Source organism: Misgurnus anguillicaudatus, chromosome 16 (assembly GCF_027580225.2).
Source record: "Misgurnus anguillicaudatus chromosome 16, ASM2758022v2, whole genome shotgun sequence".
NCBI lineage: Eukaryota > Metazoa > Chordata > Actinopteri > Cypriniformes > Cobitidae > Misgurnus > Misgurnus anguillicaudatus.
This window is the reverse complement of record NC_073352.2, coordinates 5,719,320-5,740,879: the sequence shown is the minus strand read 5'-3', so window position 1 is coordinate 5,740,879 and position 21,560 is coordinate 5,719,320. Positions and strand designations below refer to the sequence as shown.

Sequence of the window (21,560 nt, the reverse complement as noted above, 5' to 3'; positions counted from 1 at the left end):
CTTCGCAATTTATCATCTACAATGTCTCAGCATCATGTTGACCACTTTTGGTGTCAATCGCATGAAAATCCTAGGAGGAGTATTTAAAAGTACACCGCATGCAACTGTCAAAAAATCCATCTTTTGTGACTGCCACACTTCCTGGTGCCTGTTGGTGGCGCTATACCCGAGACTCACAATAGGCACATCGATGCGATCGGAATCCTTGGCCGAACATACACACTGCGTTTTTATCCCAATAAGACATTTTTTGCTTTAGATATTAGACACTTCCTGTTTCTCTGAATTCGCCATGAATTTGTCGCCTCGCCATGGCAACACCGTTCGAGATATCAAAAATCCCTTCGCAATTTAGCAGGTCCAATGTCTCAGCATCATGTTGACCACGTTTGGTGTCAATCGCATGAATATCCTAGAAGGAGTATTGAAAAGTTCACTGCATGCAACTGAAGGGCTTAAATTTGCCTTTAAAATGAAAGTAAAGTTTGACGCGTTGTCATGGGAACAACGTTCGAGATATCAAAAATCCCTTCGCAATTTATCATCTACTATGTCTTGGCATCACGTTGACCACTTTTGGTGTCAATTGCATAAACATTCTAGGAGGAGTATTTAAAAGAACATCACATGGAACTGTCAAAAAAATCAACCTTTGTGACTGCAACACTTCCTGGCGTCTGGTGGTGGCGCTATACCCGAGACTCACAATAGGCACATCGATGCGATCGGAATCTTCAGTCGAACAAACACCCCGCGTGTCATCACTATAAGACATTTTTTGCCTTAGATATTAGACACTTCCTGTTTCTCTGATTTCGCCATGACTTCGCCGCTTCGCCATGGCAACACCGTTCGAGATATCAAAAATCCCTTCGCAATTTATCAAGTCCAATGTCTCAGCATCATGTTGACCACTTTTGGTGTCAATCGCATGAAAATCCTAGGAGGAGTATTTAAAAGAACATTGCATGGAACTGTCAAAAAATCCACCTTTTGTGACTGCCACACTTCCTGGTGCCTGTTGGTGGCGCTATACCCGAGACTCACAATAGGCACATCGATGCGATCGGAATCCTTGGCCGAACATACACACTGCGTTTCATCCCGATAAGACATTTTTTTGCTTTAGATATTAGACACTTCCTGTTTCTCTGAATTCGCCATAAATTTGTCGCCTCGCCATGGCAACACCGTTCGAGATATCAAAAATCCCTTCGCAATTTATCAAGTCCAATGTCTCAGCATCATGTTCACCACGTTTGGTGTCAATCGTATGAATTCCCTAGGAGAAGTATTTAAAAGTTCATGACTGACACACTTCCTGGCGCCTGGTGGTGGCGCTATACCTGAGACTCACAATAGGCACATCGATGCAATCGGAATCTTCAGACGAACAAACGCTCCGCTTGGCATAACAATAAGAATTTTTTTGCCTTAGATATTAGACACTTCATGTTTCGCTGATTTCGCCACAACTTTGTCGCCTCGCCATGGCAGGACCGTTCGAGATATCAAAAATCCCTTCGCAATTTAGCAAGTACAATGTCTCGACATCATGATCACCACGTTTGGTGTCATTCGCATGAATCCCCTAGGAGGAGTATTTAAAAGTTCACCGCATGCATTTTTTAAACAATGCAAAATAGCCGACTTCCTGTTGGGCGGAGCTTAAATGTTAGAGGGCGAAAGTTGTTCGGGTTGATGAGATCTATAAGCGTACCAATTCTCGTACATGTGCGTACATTTTTGCCCGATCTGTGCATCAATGGTTTCTTCTGCATTACAGGGGGCGCTACAGAGCCCCTGTCCCACGCCCGTTGTCCAGCCTTTGGTTTTCTGCAATGACGGACGACTCTGACGTCTGTGCCAAATTTCAAGAGTTTTCGAGTATGTTAAGGCACCCAAAATCCCCAAAAGTGTTAAAAAAAATAAAAATAAAAAAAATAAAAAAAAAAAAAAAAAAAAAAACAATAAATTCGAGCAAAACCAATAGGGCTTCGCACCTTTCGGTGCAGGCCATTCTGGCCTGCTCCTCGGTGCTCGGGCCCTAAAAATGGTCTTTTGTAAATTTATGTGAAACTTGAGCGTGAGCTGCGTCAGAGAGCACAGATAGCCACAAATGATACACCATCTTTTCTCTTAGAGCCTAATCTAAACAATGAGTCCATTCACAGCATTTTCTTTGGTTGTGTGCATAATTAATCCCTTGCTATTTATTATATGTGCAAAACAAAAATTACCCTTCAGTAAAATGAGAATAACTTTTGAATGCAACATGCTAAAGAGTTCATTCTTTTTTTGGGTGTTTACTGTCTGCTGCTGCTAACAACCAGAACTGCCTGCAGTCTGCTAGAGCACACAGAACTACAGTTATACACTATCAAAGACAGTGTTTACAACATAAAAAAAGACAATTTGGTATTTCATCCTATGAAAAACACCCTAAATAACAATATTTGTCACAAACAGCAGCTTTTTATGTAACTTCAAAGTGTTTTCTGCAAAATTATATAAAGATATTGCATTTATTCCACTGTATGTGGTTATGGGGACACTTCAAATATTTTAGGCGGAAAATAAATACACAAAGCGTATTATTCCTCCCTTCAGTTGGAGTATAACTTTTGCATACATTATGATAGAGAAAAAATTCCTTTTTCCTCTGTAAGCTGAAAATTGCTGGAATCAAACAATCTGACTGAATCAAACTGTCTGCAGGTTTCGTTACCATTCAGGGCCAGAGTTATACACTTTCAAATAAAAACTTTAGAAAAAAAACCCATCAAAAAGCGCCTATTTATTTTTGTGTTTATTAGAGGACTGACAACACATACAACCATGTTTTGCACTTTCAACAGTGTTTTATGAAATTTCAAAGGGTTTCCTGTAAAATGATACCAAACTTTTATATCTACAGCTCTGCATGTGGGTATGAGAAGCTTTTGAAATTAGGTAGGCCAAGTCCAGGCGAAAATCCCCAAAATAGCCTCAGACTGTAAGAAGTTAAGGGCGCATGCTTGACCATACACACAGATGCAACAGTTATTTTTGCAAATCATAAATTGTTACAATAAAAAATATAAGATAAGGGAAATCATTAAATTATAAATTGTTACAATAAAAAATATTAATACATGAGATAAGGGAAATCATTGTGGTGAGCATTGTGGTGATAGTTTTTATTTATTGTGTGGCTGCTTTAAAAAATTCTCATGCAAATAACGATTAAAATATTTTCATAAGTTTGTTGTGTGGCTGTATTACGTTTATTTTATGTAAATAATAATTAAAATGTTTTCATAAGAAACCTTCATGTATATGAACTTGATTTGTAAGTGAACTTTGGGGTTGGAACTTGCTTGCGTTTCTTGGTTCCGATTTCAAAGCCCCCAAACCCTTTCAGCGGTGAGGGTGGACGCAGCGATGTCCTCTGCTGGCGTCAGGTGCTGTGTAGAGGCAGATCCACCTCCCGTTACATGGCGTACCCGATTTATGCTGGCAAGCTTGGGATTCCTCATCTCCTGACATCATTGTAGCGCTTGGCTCAACGTCCTGGGGATGTCAGCTGATGAGACAATTGTGGCTATTTCCTCTCACGCCTGTTTAACCGACGCTGATTTGGGCGGGTTTCTCCCATCCCCATACAAAACAACTTCTCTGTCTTTGACTGCTCTTACAAGAACGTCGGTCTCCTCGGCTGTGAACCGCGCCTGGCGTGCGCCTGGTAAATCCGTCATAATAATAGCAACCCACCATGGAACTTGCGCCCTTGCGTTTAAAGGGAATGTTGGATAGCGTTATGATTGGTTTATTTAACGTTACGCCCAAACCACACCTATGAATAATGAACCTACTTCAGACCAACACCTTATTGATTTGCGCCTGGCGCAAGAGTTATTTCTCCCGCCGGGAAAATAGCAACAGCGCCCAAGAACCGCCCACAAAGTCACTTGCGCATTGCGCTTCGCACTTGCGTTTCAGATCGTTAAAATAGGGCCCATAATCTTTCAACACCACAACACACAAAATTAGATTTTTTTTATTCAAAACATTGTACATAGAATATATAATAAAAAAAAGTAGGATTAAATTGTCTTTGACATAGAAATAAAACAAAACAAACAAACAAATAAACAGTCTAGCAGTGGTTGCAGAGTTTTTTCAAATGCCAAACTGTTACATTTTGTTCATACAACTATTTACAATTATTTACAACTAATAAGTGCCAAGCACAACAAGCGTGCTAAGCACTTTTACCACAATGCCAGCGACTGAAACGGTCTCGCTTAGGAAGGAAGCAAAGAGGCACATCACACCCAGAGCAAATCACAGGGGTTTTCTGATGGCACATTCTGCATCTTCGTCTGCATTTACTGGAAGGTTTGATGTGCTTTGGTGTGTGTTCTGCTGAATGGTGGGAAGCAGGAGGTGCAGGAGCAGCATGAGAAGGTACCCAATCAGCGAGCTCCTTTACTTAGTGCTTCCCGGAATTCCCTTCGTGTCTTTGCCCTCTTGTTTTGCATTGCAGACAACTGCTGGTGGATTATGTATTGCATTGCATTGACAACTGCAATGTCTACAAAGTGAAAAAAAATTGGTGTGGTACCACTTTCTTGTTTTCCTAGCTGCTGAATAAAACCCAATGAGGGCATCAGACATATCCACTCCTCCCATGCTCCTGTGTAGAAATAAAACATAAGTCAATATATAAAATATTATACAATTGCATTTTTTTTGGTATGACCCATTGAAAAAAAATCTACTCACTTGTTGTAGTCTGACACTACTGTAGGAATGGGAACAGTCATTGTGGTCCATTGTCCATTATCTGTCTTCACCCTTCTCTGAACAGTCTGAACTCCATATGCAGAATGGAATGAGGAGCACATCAAAACTTCTCGTGTGTCCTTCCACTCGATGAAGAGAAGCTGATTGTCCCTTTTCCACCACATGCATCCCCGAGGTGCATTTTTGGGCAGTCTATTTAGTGTGGTGTGTGGGAAGCCCACCCTGTTGCCTCTGATGGTCCCACAAGCCCAGATGTTTCTCTTGAGGAGTTCCTGGAAAAGCAAGTGGCTGGTGTAAAAATTGTCTACAAATAATTTATAGACAGACCCCAAAAGCTTTTCATCCACCAGAGCCATGACTGATTTGTAGCTCAGACCCTTGTTTTGTGGATTCTGAGCTACTGGGGATTTTCCTTCATAAATGAAGAAATCGCAGGTATAGGCATTCTGAGAGTCTGCAAGGACAAAAAGGGTGTACCCCCACTTTGTGGGTTTGTCCTTCATGTACTGCTTCAAACTAATCCTTGCCTTTGATGCCACCATTCTTTCGTCAACGACAATGTTCTGATGTGGTTGGTAAAAGCTTTTGCAGCCTTTCCGAATTTGGTCGTACAAGGGTTTGAGTTTGCACAAACGGTCAAAGGCTGAGAAATGGCTGCTCCTTGTGCTTGTAAGCTTATATAACACACATAAAATGCATGTTTACAAACTTTCAGCAACCATTTTCAAACTGCAGGTGGACATGTGATAGCAACAGTACGCAACTAGTCTTTGATTGGATACTGGTTGTGTAAATATCCATTTTCAAAAAGGACATAGGCCTGCTAATTATCAGAGATCTTGAAAGCGTTAGATATGGGACTGGGTGCTCTGATTGGTTGTTAAGACTTATTTGAATGACTTGCCAGATCATTATTGGACAAAGTTATGAGGATAGGTTCTATCTGATCAGAATACTTTACCGAACGCACCATCTAGTGTGTTGTTACAGAATCTTTCCACAAAAAGTGAATTTCATGCATGATCATGAGTAAAATGGGCATGTTCATTGAAAACATAAATAAATATACACATATAATTATATTTTCAATATATTTGTACAAATACTAGAATAATTTATTTTACTTTAGCCTAATAATCAAAGTTTTCATGATTGAAATTGCGTGTATCGACTTTAATAGTAAACGCCACAACAATAGGTATACTTATGCTTTTTTGCTGCAAACCCTTGTGGAAAAACTAGTCCATTTCAGTCATATAATATTTTGCATATGAAAACCTTAAAGGAATAGTCTACTCATTTTCAATTTTAAAATATGTTATTACCTTAACTAAGAATTGTTGATACATCCCTCTATCATCTGTGTGCATGCACGTAAGCGCTGGAGCGCGCTGCGACACTTCGATAGCATTTAGCTTAGCCCCATTCATTCAATGGTACCATTTAGAGTAAGGTGACCAGACGTCCCCGTTTTCCGGAAATGTCCCCGTTTTACAGCATGTCCAAAACAACCAGCAAATACACTGAAAACCCCGATCAACATAGTGTTTGTAGTACCAGACGGGAGCAATCAAGTAATGATTATTTTCACCAGCAGAGGGGGCCACGAGCTACTTATTACTTGCGCACCCCACTGATTTAGCGATGAAGAATTTACAACGAGACACATGAGAAAGCATCATTATCATCAATCAAGTTATATCATAAGATATGAAAACAGTTAAAGTTATGGGGGCTTAAGGTACTAACTACTCATGTTAAATTAAAATAATAAACCAATGAAGTGAACTGATCACAGTATGTTACGGAGCATTTGTTTTCTGTAGGCTAAATATGTTTACATTTAGCATGACTCCTTCTGTTCTTCACGTTCACAATGTTATGAAATCAGCTGAAGTAGTACTACCTTAGAATTCATTTTTGATGAGGTATGTCGTGTTAAAAAACAGGAGAAAATAGATTTTTAGGCTATAAAAATTGTTCAATTTATTGAATTAGAAACACTGCAAAAAACGACTTTCTTATTAGTATTTTTCTCTTGTTTTCAGTACAAATACAAAAAAATTCTTAAGTCAAGATGCATTTTCTTGATGGGCAAAATGACCTAAGAATATAAGTCTAATTTTTAGACCAAAATTTCAAACTTGTGCTTAAAACAAGCAAAAAAATCTACCACTACTTAATTCAAGAAAAATATTGTTTGTTTAGAGCACAAATTCACTTATTTATTTTTGTTTTTGTTTTACAGCTAGATTTTTCTTAGGGGATTTTGCTTATCAAGAAAATGCATCTTGTTTTAAGACTAGATATTTGTACTGAAAATAAGACACAAATTCTATTAAGAAGAAAGTCATTTTTTGCTGTGAACCCACAACAATAAAAAAAACAAAAAAAAAACATGTTGTCCCCATTTTTTAATTCATAGATAACAACAAATGAGATTTTAATGATATTTCACCATTTAACTAGGAAATGTCCCCGGTTTTCATTTAAAAAATCTGGTCACCTTAATTTAGAGATAAAGTTAGAAGTGACCAAACACATCAACGTTTTTCCTATTTAAGACGAGTAGTTATACGAGCAAGTTTGGTGGTACAAAATAAAACGTAGCGCTTTTCTAAGCGGATTTAAAAGAGGAACTATATTTTATGGCGTAATAGCACTTTTGGGAGTACTTCGACTCGCCTGAAAAGTCCGCTCCCCTTCTCACTCTCATAATGGGAGAGGGAGGGTGTTACTGCGCCGAGTCGAAGTACTCCCAAAAGTGCTATTACGCCGTACAATATAGTGCCTCTTTTAAATCCGCTTAGAAAAGCGCTACGTTTTATTTTGTACCACCAAACTTGCTCGTATAACTACTCGTCTTAAATAGGAAAAACGTTGATGTGTTTGGTCACTTGTAACTTTATCTCTAAATGGTACCATTGAATGAATGGGGCTAAGCTAAATGCTATCGAAGCGTCGCAGTGCGCTCCAGTGCTTACGTGCACGCACACAGATGATAGAGGGATGTATCAACAATTCTTAGTTAAGGTAATAACATATTTTAATATTGAAAATGAGTAGACTATTCCTTTAATCTGAGAGCTTTCCAACAATATATAGTTTGTCAAGATAAGTGTAGGTTTAGACTAAGTACACTGTTTCCCAATCCTGGTCCTCAAGCACCCCCTCCCAGAAAGTTTTAGATGTCTCCTTATTTACCACACCTGATTAAACTTATCAGTCTCCTTCCAAAATGGTAAACATGTGTCCCTAACAAGCTGATGAGTTAAATCAGGTGTGTTAAATAAGGAGACATCTAAAACATTCTGGGAGGGGGTGCTCGAGGACCAGGATTGGGAAACACTGGACTAAGATATTACTGTTTTAAATGTGTAATGCCAAATGTCCCACCTGTGGGACGGTGACAGTTAAAGGGGTCATATTATGAGATTTTTTTAAAGATGTAAAATAAGTATTTGGGGTCCCCAAAGTGTGTATGTGAAGTATTAGCTCAAAATACTCCACAGAAAATTTATTATAGCATGTTCAAATTGCCACTTTGTATGCCTGAGTAAAATTGTGCTGTTTTGGATGTGTGTCCTTTAAAATGCAAATGAGCTGATGAAATGCAAACATTGATCGCAATGATGGTGGTTTGTTGCAGTTGAAACTCAATTGTGTGTCTCTCTTTCTTTCTCTCTGCAATAACTAGCAGTGCCGTGGTTGGATAGTGCAGATTAAGGTCTGGTATTATTATAATTGGGCTCGCTACCTACCTCACAAAACAGGCAAAATCTGAATGACCTAGTTTTTCACATGCTTGCAAAGAATGACTTACCCAAACTAAGTTACTGTGTTGATCTTTTTCACATTTTCTAGGTAGGTTGATGCCCTGGGGACCCAATCATAGCACTTGGAAAAAGTCAGATTTTCAGGCTATGACCCCTTTAATAAGGAGCTCTTTACATAACTTTAGTAAGTGTTAAATGGTTTTGTTTTATAACCAGTTCATGATACTCTTAAACAATGACTTTCATGTGCTTTATTGATGCTTTATTGATGCTTTATTATTGAATTTTAAAAAAGCTCAGAACAAACATGCATTGACAATCGCTGTACAGCTGTTGAATGTCATTCTTGATGCAGATGGTGAGCTTGGTCTCAGCATTTACCCATGTGGGCTATTTGTATGCCACGTCCTAAGTCCCTATAACAGTAATAAAAGTGTTGATTCTCTGGTTTCACACAATTACATAATTCCTATTAAAACATTATGAAGTTTTAAACAACACATAAATAATAGATATAAACACAAAGATCTTACATTATTTCGAGACACAATTTGCATTCATTTTTATAGTTTTTTCCATCAGTACCACACACAGGGATATCGTCCTCTGGGCAACGCACACCAAAGAGCAGTCGGTATTGATCGCAGTTAGGCTGTCAACAGATTCACACAAAAAGTAAATGAAGTAAATGTGTGTATAAGCATCAGGTAGGGTGAATGATATGTAAAGTTATTAAGAGGTTATATTACATATACTCACTTCTATAGGTTGGCCTATAGCACTTGCAATGGCTGTATAGTGAAATGTAAAAGTCAAAGTTTTCCTTCAGACAAACAATACTTGAAGTAAGGTGCATCCAACATTGAAGTTGCAGTTTTAACGAGGATGATGATTATTGCTCAAAAAATGTTTGTTAAAAAATGTGTTTGTTTAAAAATGTTGGTTTAAACTCACCCACTGAAAGTAGCAGCAGAACAAATCTTGCCATTGTGATTCTGAGATGATTGATCTTGACAATGTTTCAGGTGTGGTTGTGAGCTCCTTTTATTGCACATTGTTCCCACCCTCAGAGTTGCACAAGTAAAAGTGGGCGTTTTATTTTATTAAAATAATGTCTTTTTGTTACATGATAAACTTGAGAAACAGTTTTCCTGCTTTTATTTTTTTATACTTTCTATATTATTTTTTATTTTTTTTATTTATTTTTATTTTATTTTTGTGTCTCCTGACACAAAAAATACCACGCAATCCTCTTAATACTAGTGACACAAAACATTTGCTTTGTTAAACACCCAATGTACACATTTAGGCCCTATTTTAACAATCTAAGCACATTGTCTAAAGCTCACAGCGCAGCGTTTAAATGGGCGTGTCCGAATCCACTTTTGCTAATTTAACGAGGGGAAAAATAGTTTGTGCGCCGAGCACATGGTCAAAAAGGGTAGGTCCTATTGTAATGGGAGTATTTTGGGCGTAACGTGCAATAAACCAATGAGAGTCCCAGCTCTTACCCCCTTTAAAAGCAAGTTGCGCTGGCACTATGTCTAATCCCTATTTAGATGAGGGACTTTGTAAACTGAAAAACTAAGCGGAGGAAGAAGACCACCAGTTTAAGATGTTAAATAATTGTGTTGTTTTTCACTTGTATTGAAATTGTTATTTTTTTATTAAAACCTTTAAAACCATTTAGTCATGGAAGTAAAAAAAGCAGGCATGTAATTGCTTTAAATGTATGCCTATCCAATGTCATCAAAAAATAATTTACAATTATGTAAGATAAAGTTTGTAAAATAAAGAATTTACAAACGGCTCTCCGCCCGTTTCAGCACTTTGGACAGCTTTTTTTAGCAAAGAGTTTTTTTTAAAAAGCATTACTTAAAAATGTTTCTCATCTCACCATATCCACAGGTACAGAGTCATCATATACAATAAATCCGTGAGGTAGCATTTAAAAAAACATTTAAAAACAGATGTATTTGTTTAAAGCAAGCATTTATTTACTTACCAGGCTGCAGGTGAAGCAGCTCTTTGCGCCTTCTAACGTCTCATAATTGGTCCTCATTTACGTACGAAAATTATAATTGTGCACGGTGGAAACTAGCGAAAGACACTTGCGTTGCGCATTGCACTTCATTGCGCCGGGTGTAAGATAGAGCCCTTAAAGTATGTTGACTTATGACGTTGAACTCTAAGTTGTATCCTTAAAATCCTAAAAAAGAGTTTTTATTAAAAAAGCAATTATTTGCAATTACGATATAGTACAGCATTCGAACAGGCAGCAGTCTTTTTTTCTGTTTTTAAGAGCAGGTGGATGACAGTCCATTTTAAAGGTGCATTGTGTAACTTTTTGAAAGATCTTTTGACTTAAATGCAATATAATATACATAACTATATTATCACTGGTGTATAAATCCCTACAAAATCATCTCTGAATGATTTTTGTTTGTAAATGTTGTAAATTGTGATATAGTTCATAATAATATTAATAATTTTAAATTTTAATAATCACCTCAAAAACATCTTCAAAAGTGTATTATAATGCAGTTAATGCTCTGTTTTTGTGCTAAAAAGTTTTCTGTAATCCTGGTTTTCTAAAAGGTATGAAAAGCGATTCTAAAATTATAAAATTATTTGTGTGCCGTCAGCTTATACACATTGTGTTTGTCTATTGTTGATGAAGATCAGATCATATTTTATGGCAAATCACTGTAGAAAAACAGTTTATTCCTTATTTCTTGCCACTGTAAATCAGTCTTCTTACCTTACCCCAATTCATAATGGTAACACTGTAAAACCTAACAGTGTAAGTCACTAAACGAAATGAGTTTTATTAACTTATTGTTTTTTTTTAAGTTAAATTCACTTAATAAAAACTGTGATATGAATTCAAAAACTGCAAATGATTGAGCATAACTTAAACCGAATAAGTACTACATTAAAAATTAACTTAAACTGAATAAGTACAGTATGAATAACTGAATCACACATTCTACCTCACACACACCTGAAGTAAATAATGCGCTTTAAATTTGACATGCGCCCCTCCCCCACATCTCTCACAGAGGCTGTTTACACTTGGCATTAACATGTGTTTTCGTCGATCGGATCACAAGTGGACGACGTTAATGCCAGGTGTAAACGGTGTTCAAAACGTTTTGAGCTCGTCCACTTTCGACCACTTTCAACCACATCCAGAGGTGGTCGAAACCACTTTCGATCGAATCGCTTTGGAGTTGCGGAACGCACATGTGGTTGAATGCGTTCTAACAGCCACACGCGACCGCCTTCTCTCCGCCCATTTATCTAATCTGAGGTATTAAACACAAGTTTTACGTCCGTTTTTGACTTCTGGCGTGAACGTTCGGTGAACAGCGCTATTTTTAGCCTTTCATTGATTAAACTAAAGCGGCTGATCTCCGTAGTTTCGTTTTGAAAGCGTGTGAAAGTTGCGCGATCCAATTTCATCAATTGCGCTGAAAATTCAAAGAAAGCTCTTACATACTCATGTACAAAACACTGTGCAGCATGTTTACTTGCTAAACAAGCAGTGGACTCCATCATAATATTAGTTTGCGTCCATACAAACTCATAATTACTCCCGCTCGGGTTTGAATGACAGCAGAGAGACTCGCCCACCGTCTCACAGACCACCCCCTCATAGTATTCAGCACAGAAGCGGTCGAAAGTGGAGAAAAGAGACGGATTTAAATACCAGGTGTAAACGTATTGTGTCTCTCTCGTCCACTTGTGATCCGATCGATGAAAACACATCTTAATACCAAGTGTAAACAGCCCCACAGAGTTTCACAGAGCAGAAAAAAGCCAGGATGACAGACATAAAGAGCATGTCTTGTTTGTCATGACTCTTCATTTTAATGCTGTCTCGGTTAAGGTAATTTGTGTAATGTTACCACGAGAGAACGCAACATTGACACAGCAATATTGTCTCGGACTCCTTCCTCTTTAAAGCATCTTTAAACTTTAAAAACATGCTGTTTGTCGTGACTCTCCGTTTTAGTACTGACAGTTACAGTAATTTATATAATGTTGGACATACGACAAGACACAGCAATTTTGCTTAAGACTTATTTTTATCAGCAGATTAATGTGCACTGAGTACACCACAGTTCTGTAACATTAAGTGGAAAATTAATTCATATTTTATGTGTTTTCTCTGTCAGTAAGGACTAACTTTAACGGACTGGCTGACTGGCTGTCTGTCTGTTCTCAACCAAACAGTCATTCAAGACCTTTACCACATTTATTCATTTATTATGTTTACACATTTCTTTAATTGGAAAAATAATTAATATTTATGTGTGTTTTCTCACAGTTTAGCACAAACGTTTCCCGTGCAAGTTTGAATCTCTCTCAGAAAGGACTAACTGACTGGCTGTCTGTTCTCAATTAAACGGTCATTCACTCATAAAACCTTTTATAGATTATGTTGCCAGATTATTTAATTCATTTATTATGTTGTGAGTACACCACAGTTCTGTAATTGGAAAAATCATTCATATTTGTTTGTGTGTTTTTTTAGTATTTAGCACAAGCGTTTCCCGCGCAAGTTTGAATTTCCCTCAGTGAGTACTGACGGACGGCCATTCACTCATAAAACGTTTTAAAAGTAATGTTACCACATGTATTATTTTGTGAGTATACTACAGTTCTGTAAGTGGAAAATTAATTCATATTTGTGTGTTTTCTCCTATAGGTTAGCATGAATGCGTCCAGCATAATTTTGGATCTAAAAATCTAACTTTTACTGTATGCATTACTGCTTAGCTAAAATGCTGAAAATGTTACTGTTGAAGTAAACATGAACTATTTTTAACTATTTATTTGTATGATACAGCTACAAATAAGTATTTGAACACCTGGGAAAGTCAATGTTAATATTTGGTACAGTAGCCTTTGTTTGAGGTCAAAGGTTTTCTGTAGTTTTTCACCAGGTTTGCACACACTGCAGGAGGAATTTTGGCCCAATCCTCCAAACAGATCTTCTCTAGATCAGGCGGGTTTTTGGCCTGTCGCTGAGAAACACAGAGTTTGAGCTCCTCCAAAGATTCTCTATTGGGTTTAGGTCTGGAGACTGGCTAGGCCACGCCAGAACCTTGATATGCTTCTTAAAGAGCCACTGCTTGATTATCCTGGCTGTGTGCTTCGGGTCATTGTCATGTTGGAAGACCCAGCCTGGACCCATCTTCTATGCTCTAACTGAGGGAACGAGGTTGTTACCCAAAATCTTGCAATACATGGCCCCGATCATCCTCTTCTTAAGTAATAAGATTACAACATATTACACAGAAACACAGGTAAAGACATATGCAACTAATATGGTTAGATTTGCTGATGAGATAAAACACCACTTCTGGATTTAGCAACAGTGTCTGAAGATGACACTGATAATAATTGTGAATATTCATTACAGTATGTGAAATCATTTACCTGACAACCCATTCTTTTGATGAACACATAATGAATTGTCTGAATATAATGCATTACAAATGTATTTGATTTAACACACTTGAACCCTATTGCTCCTGGTGAGCAAACATCCTACAGACTTCAGTTCCAACACACCTGTCTGTAAATATCAAGCAAGCCTGAACACTTGATTATCAGGTTTACAAGTTTCAGCAGTGTTGTGTGTTTATGTGTCGGAGGAGACCTGAGTCTTTCGATTTGAGTTTGGTACCACCAAAAGTCCCAATTTACACATCATTGGAGTTTCCTGTCACCTTTGATATGCTGAGTAGCTGATAAATATTACTGTAAAACATTATTTTCTTTTGCCATGAATACAGTGGTGTCCTATAGACCTCTTCACAGTTCACGTCACAGGCTGTTCCCACTGTGCATGTCGGGGTCAGAAAAGTCATTACAGCAGATCGAGTTGCGTATTGTTCGGTATCGTCAAAAATGCCTACTTGCGTCATGGGCTGTGAAAAACGCACCAGGAGCCTCGTTTATAAAAGTGGACATAAGAACTATCCTACATTTAATCTAAGACCATGTCTGAAATGATCGTACGTGTAATTCATAGAAAAGGAGCGTACGCACAAAAAAACCTGCGTACGCCTCTTTTCCAGCTGTGCAGTTTAGAAATCACAAATGATCTTAAAATTGTGCGCAGCCGAATGCTCTTAGAACTCCGCCTTCTAAACGCCCCTAATTTAATTCATTAGCATATAAATATTAAATTATTAAAGGCCAAATTCTCTGACTGCTACAATGGCAGTGGTTAAAAAAACATCTTTGTTATTGAATGCTTAAGTTTTTAATATTTTTAAATTCTAACATGAAAACTTTATTGACATTACTTGAGTTAAGGCGATTATTAGTGGACCTTTCAATTCACGTGTTTTATTTTACTTTACAATAAGGTTCATTAGTTAAAGGAATAGTATGTAAGAAATTTATATCAATTAATCATAAAATGGCCCTGATATGTCATAAGACATTAAGAAATCATTTTCATTTCAAATACTTATATCACTGACAACAGTGGTCTGGCCAGGATATTGTCATTTAAAAAGTGGAGTTGCAGCCCTCAGCTGATGTTTATGTCGTCATGTTGTGTATTGGCCACCAGTTGTGTGATTGCAGTACCAGTTTTAGTCACAAGTTTTGTGACTGCAATACCAGTTTTGGCCACAATCCTACATACTGTTCCTTTAACATTAATGTATTAACTAACATGAACAACCATTAGCAATACATTTGTTACAGCATTAATTCATCTTTGTTAATGTTAGAAATTAACAAATAGAAATAAAGGTTTTGTCCATGTTAAAAAGATTGAATTTGCATTCATAGTGCATTAACTACCATTAACAAGATTTTAATAAAGTATTAATTGTTGAAATTAACATTAACAAAGATTAATAAATGCTGTATAAGTGCAGTTCATTATTAGTTCATGATAACTAACGTAGTTAACTAATGAACCTTATTGTAAAGTGTTACCCATTTAAATATATTTTTTACACTTAAATGTAATATTTGTGTCTTAAACGTTTTGTTTCAGTTTGCCATGCCTCCTGCACGGCGGTGTAAAAATAACAGATTTTTCGACTTTAAAATTCAAAGATCGTATCATAAACTGTCTGAATATATTCCATATGGATTAATTTTTGATCTTGACTGGCATAGTCACGGAATTTTTTGCTCATTTTTCCGTGGCATTCTCACGGATCTCCGCATATTTCTGTGGCCCTGCAACGGACTTTCTTTTCCGTGGCATTCTCACAGATTGGTTACTCAACTGTTTTGTCCTATTTTCATACCATTGTCACTTCGGTTTAGGGTTAGATTTACATAAAATGACATCCCTACCCAAAGCCAACTCTAAAGGGGATCGCACACCGGCCACGCAGCTCAGCGCCGCGCCGTTCTAAAAAAAATGTAACACATTGTTTTCTATGAGTGTACGCACACCGGCGCCGACAGGTGGCGCCTGTCCGCGCCGCCCAGCTGTGACTCAGGAAGTTGTTCTAATCCCTGTCGCGCCACACAGCGCGCACTCACATGGTTTAACATTAAATAACATCATATTTGTCCCACATAATTAATGATTAACATTGGCTGCTAACGTATATTTTACATTTTGAATTAGACGCTATTTGATGAAGCTCGCGCTATTTAATGTGCACTTACGGTTTACAATACCTCCGAGTTCTCCCAGGCGCGACGCGACGCGGCACTGCACGGCGCTGAGCTGCGCAGCCGGTGTGCGATCCCCTTCACTCCAACGCCAGGCGACAATTGATTAAAGTTTAGAAAATGTAAAAGAATAAATCAGAAAAAATAGTATAAACCAATAGTTAAAGTTGGCATAACGCAAACACCAAATCTAACCCTAAACCGAAGTGACTGAATGGTTTGAAAATAGGAAAAAGCAGTTGAATAACCAATCCGTGAGAATGCCACGGATTGGTTATTCAAATATGCAGAGATCCGTGAGAATGCCACGGAAAAATGAGCAAAAAATTCTGTGACTATCCCACGGAACTTTGTGAGATCATGTTGGATTTTGTTTAAAATATATTCTAAAACCTTGTTAAATTATTTTGGAGTATGCCTTTCCTTCTTCGTGATTTTCTGTGTGCATAATTTTTTTTATTATGTTCCTATTCTGAATAAACCAACAGCGCGGTTTGCATGCTTCGTCCTTGTTGCATTAGTTCATTGAGATCATTCTGAACAGATTTCTGTAGTTCAAACAACTCTGAATTGTAGTTGGGAACGTCATGGCACACTATTAAAATATTGTCAGGTTTAAATTGGTATCGGGCTTATAATTACAGTTAAAGGAACAGTATGTACGAAATTTATATCAATATCACGGTCTAAGATCAAAATCACGGTCTAAGATCAAATCTGTGCGTAAAAACGCTTTATAAATGAGGCCCCAGGTCTGCCGTTAAGTTTTTCGGGATTCCTGCGGAATCTCAAAAACAAAAAAATACAACATCTGGCTGCAAACAATTAAACGTGCAGACTGGGACAATGCAAATATCAAAGAGGCTTGTGTTTGTAGTGCTCACTTCATTTGAGGTAAGTCATCATTTTTCAGCCGTGTTAGATTAAACTAGAAAGCCTAAATGGTATGAACAGTTTGACCTCATGCTGCGCGCGCACCCGATAGTCATTCAATGTTTACAAACCTTGAAGGGGTCTATAAAACCTAATTTTATAGGGCAAAATCATCATCTTACATAGGGGTTTATTTAGTTTGATCATTTCCTTTTATTACAATGCTTCTGTTCTCTGTATTACTGGTCAATCAATACCAGGTGGAATTTTGAAAAAATGTAAAACAACTTCAGTATAATTTCACTTTAAACATAAGTAGTGATACTTTTGACCCTGTCAGTAGGGACGAAACACACATGTGGGTCAAAAGTAACACAACAAAACAAGATAGATTTTTGTGTTATAAATGACTATGACCTCATTAATATGTAACTGCAAACTTTTTTGTCATTATCTTTGTAAAAAAAAATAATGAAATTACATTTTTATTTTAAATTTAGGTTTTATCAAATGTTTCAAAAGCAAATCAACAGTAAATTGTTGAGAATAAAACACATTTTCAACAGTTTGAACACTATAACATTCAATCAAATCAAATTAGAATAATATAAATTTTCAACATATACAACAGTATTAGCAGCGGGGCAAAAGTACCAAGTGTTACTTTCATCCCGACAGGAACTCCTCACATTTAAACCCGATTTACTTTTATTTAGAAAAACTCTGAGAAGTCAAACTTCAGGATGTGTTAGATCACTAAATAACCTGTAGATTGATCAGTACTGTAACACATGAAACCAGAAACACAACACGTTACAAGAAAAAATGACAGCTTTTGGAATGTACTTATCATGGTTAAAAACACCTTTCTGGATCTACACGTGGGAAACGATAAGTAAATAACACAATATTTGTCATTCTGTCAAGGGTTTGTGTGTTAAAGATGCTGTCATAGTTTAGGATGCAAATGATATCAGGGCTCGGAGAAAATCGCTTTGTTAGTTTCATCCCATGTTACATTTATTTAATGTAAATATATATTACAGTTTTCTTGATTGCTAAAACACTATAACCAGGCAAAATTTTTAAAACCATAACACAATTTTTCAAGAAGCACAATCATTTAGCTGAATTATAAACACTATCCCACCTGCTTTAACACAGATTTGAGTCAGATTTGGTAAACTGTTACTTCAAAACTCTACACACAAATCCCTACATTTCTCAGTGCTTACACCATGTGGTCATATGGATAGCACTAGCATTCAATACTGTTCACTCAAGTCAGCATAGCTTAGGCTCAGTTAGCAAACAATTACCAAGGTGGAAACACTAAAAGTCAAAATTGAACACACATCAATCAGATCCTTCAATAGATAGAGAAAAGGGCCCGAATCAGTTCACTGAGCTTTGGAACAATGGATCCACAGAGAAATTAAGGAATAGGTCGAGGAGAAAGAGGAGGCGGCAGAGGAGGAGGGAGAGGTGGTGAAGGAGGAGGAAGGGGACATGATGAAGAAATAGTTCGAGGAGGAGGAAAAGGGATAGGACGAGGGAGAGGACGAACCAGAAGAGGAGGTCCTAGACGTACGTTTGGCGTCAGGGGTAAACGTTTACCTCGATGAAGGAAAGTCATTGTCTCACCAGGCTATGTTTATTCGGCTATATCCAGTGCTGAGCTTCGATGAAACTTTACGAGACCGGCGAGATGCTTTCACAGGGCCAGAGATATGCGGCGTGATTGACAGCTTTGACACCAAATGGATATACGTGACAATCAGATGACATGATTTCACAGCTTTTCATTGGCCATTTAGATATGTGAAGCATACTGTATATGGAAATGAACCTGGACATTCAATCCGTCGAAAAATCTCAAAATCGGCAAAATGGACATACGTGGTTTTCATCAAACAGCGATGATAAACTATATCAGAGTAACATTTACAAACAAAAGGCATTCAAAGTTGATTTTGTAAGGGTTTATACACCACTGATAATATAGTTATATAATATTGCAAGAGATCCTTCTAAAAGTTACACAATGCACCTTTAAAATGTACTGTAATCATTCACCTGCCCTTGAAAACAGAAAAAAATGACTGTATAAGCTGCCTGACCCAATGCTTTACTATATCGTAAGTGCCAATAATTGCTTGCAATTACTTGCAAAAAATATATATTTTTAGCATTTTATGTATATAACATAGAGTTTAACAGATATAAAACGCCCATTTTTACTTGTGCAACTCTGAGGGTGGGAACCTCATGTGCAATAAAAGGAGCTCACAACCAGACCTGAAACATTGTCAAGAGATCGATCATCTCAGAATCACGATGGCAAGATTTGTTCTGCTGCTACTTTCAGTCGGTGAGTTTAAACCAAAATTTTTAAAGAGGACATTTCACAAGACTTTTTAAGATGTAAAATAAATCTTTGATTTCTCCAGTGTACATATGTGTCATTTTAGCTCAAATTACCATATAGATAATTTATTATAGCATGCCTTTTTTGTAAGAGTGAGCAAAAATGTGCTGTTTTGGGGGTGTCCCTTTAAATGCAAATGAGCTGATCTCTGCACTAAATGGCAGTCTGTGGTTGGATAGTGCAGATTAAGGGGCATTATTATCCCCTTCTGACATCACAAGGGAAGCCAAATTTCAATTACCTAATTTTCACATGTTTGCAGATAATGGTTTATCAAAACTAAGTTACTTGGGTTTTTCACATTTTCTTTTTCACATTTTCTAGGTTGATAGAAGCACTGGGGACCCAAGTCAGATTTCATGATATGTCCCCTTTAAACAAATTCCTTTTTTCCCCAAAAAACATCTCATGAAAGCGTATTTTGAGCAATAATCATGATTTTTATAAAACTGTCACTTTTATTTTGGATGCACTTTATTTCAAGCATTGTTTGTGTGATGTAAAAGTTTGACTTTTACATTTCTCTACACAGCTATTGCCAGTGCAAGTATTGCTGTTGGAGAGACTACAGACACTATACCAGTGAGTATATGTACAAGGTTCCCAAGGGTCCTTGAAATCCTTGAAAGTTTGTGAATCTGGGGGAAATAATTCAAGGCCCTGTGATGTTTTTGAAAATATACATACATAGATACAGGTCATTAAAAGTGCTTGAATCTATTTCATGCAAGAATTTGTTGTGAAAAAATCCATATTATTCCCTGTGTAGTGTAGGATAATATCATTCTAGACTTTTTAAGCACACGTGCTAAACTGTTGCCTTTAAATGCCTATATATTCCGTATGCAAATGTTGATTCATATCAAAATGTGAGGCAGCGCGAGTTCCCTCGAAACGGAACTGTAACAATGTATCTTAAAAGGTAACACAATGTAACCTTGCCCTCACTTGAAATGTGTCCCCACATTTAGTCCTTGAATTTCAGGGTATTTGATCTGGAATTTCCTTGAAAGGTCCTTGAATTTGAAGTTAACCAAAGTGAGGGAACCCTGTACGTATTATACCCTCTCAATAACGTATGTACACATATACTTTATTTACTTTCTGTGTGCATCTGTCTACAGCCTAACTGCATACAATACCGACTGCACCTTGGTGTGCCTTGCCCAGAAAAGTATAACCCTGTGTGTGGTACTGATGGAATAACCTACAAAAATAAATACAAATTGTGTCTCAAAAGAATGTAAGATCACATGTGTGTTTATATCTATTATGTATGTGTCATTTAAACTTCATAATGTTTTTTATGAGGAGTTTCAGAAATTTTATGTAGTTGTGTGAAACCAGAGAATCAAAACTTTTTTACTGTTTTATAGGAACTCGGGTCTTAATATACAAACAGCACACATGGGTGAATGTTAAGACCAAGCTCACCATCTGCATCAGGATTGACATACAACAGCTGTACAGCGATTGTCAATGCATGTTTGTTCTGAGCTTTTTAAAAATTCAACAATAAAGCATCAATAAAGCACATGAAAGTCATTGTTCAAGAGTATGAACTGGTTATAAAACAAAACCATTCAACACCTACTAAAGTTGTGTAAAGAAATCATTATTAAGAAGACTAATACTAATACTATACTAAATAAAGCTAATCTGGTTACATAAACCTTGGTTCCCTGAGATATATATGTATTCAACATTTCAAGCATATGCATTTGCGTTCAAATCCTCTAGGGATGAAAAAATCGGCAGAGGAATGTATTTATCTGTCATAACCTCCATTTGCTCATACAAAGGACCATTTGCATTCCTGAGCCCACAGAGGTGATAGTGATCAAAGACTATTGAGATTGTTTATCCAATACAGAGGTGGTCTTCTGATTGGTCAGTTTGATTGTATCAAGTTGGGTGTAGTCACATGGTCATGGAAAGAATATAAAGGGAATGCTTTTTCTCTGAGCAGCTTTCCTTGTATTTTGCCTCATTTTCTATGCTTTTCCTCTTTACCTAAGATCTTGGATTCA

The 21,560-nt window shown here is 37.1% G+C and overlaps 1 protein-coding gene across 1 annotated transcript; it reads left to right on the top strand.

Moving 5' to 3' along the window:
- Positions 1 to 19,248: 19,248 nt before the first annotated feature.
- LOC129421899 (trypsin inhibitor ClTI-1-like) lies at positions 19,249 to 21,560 on the top strand. The gene is made up of 4 exons (XM_055177483.2): positions 19,249 to 19,473; positions 20,063 to 20,112; positions 20,655 to 20,773; positions 20,907 to 21,560. Exons 1-4 carry the CDS (start codon positions 19,371 to 19,373, stop codon positions 20,950 to 20,952), a joined length of 318 nt encoding a protein of 105 aa, XP_055033458.2. The 5' UTR covers positions 19,249 to 19,370; the 3' UTR covers positions 20,953 to 21,560.

Excerpts from the sequence above, each read along its gene's own strand:
- LOC129421899 (XM_055177483.2), top strand. The coding sequence starts at position 19,371 with ATGTGCAATAAAAGGAGCTCACAACCAGACCTGAAACATTGTCAAGAG. Across the intron at positions 19,474-20,062 it reads TCTGCTGCTACTTTCAGTCG|CTATTGCCAGTGCAAGTATT; the intron begins GTGAGTTTAAAC and ends TTCTCTACACAG. Across the intron at positions 20,774-20,906 it reads AAATTGTGTCTCAAAAGAAT|GAACTCGGGTCTTAATATAC; the intron begins GTAAGATCACAT and ends ACTGTTTTATAG.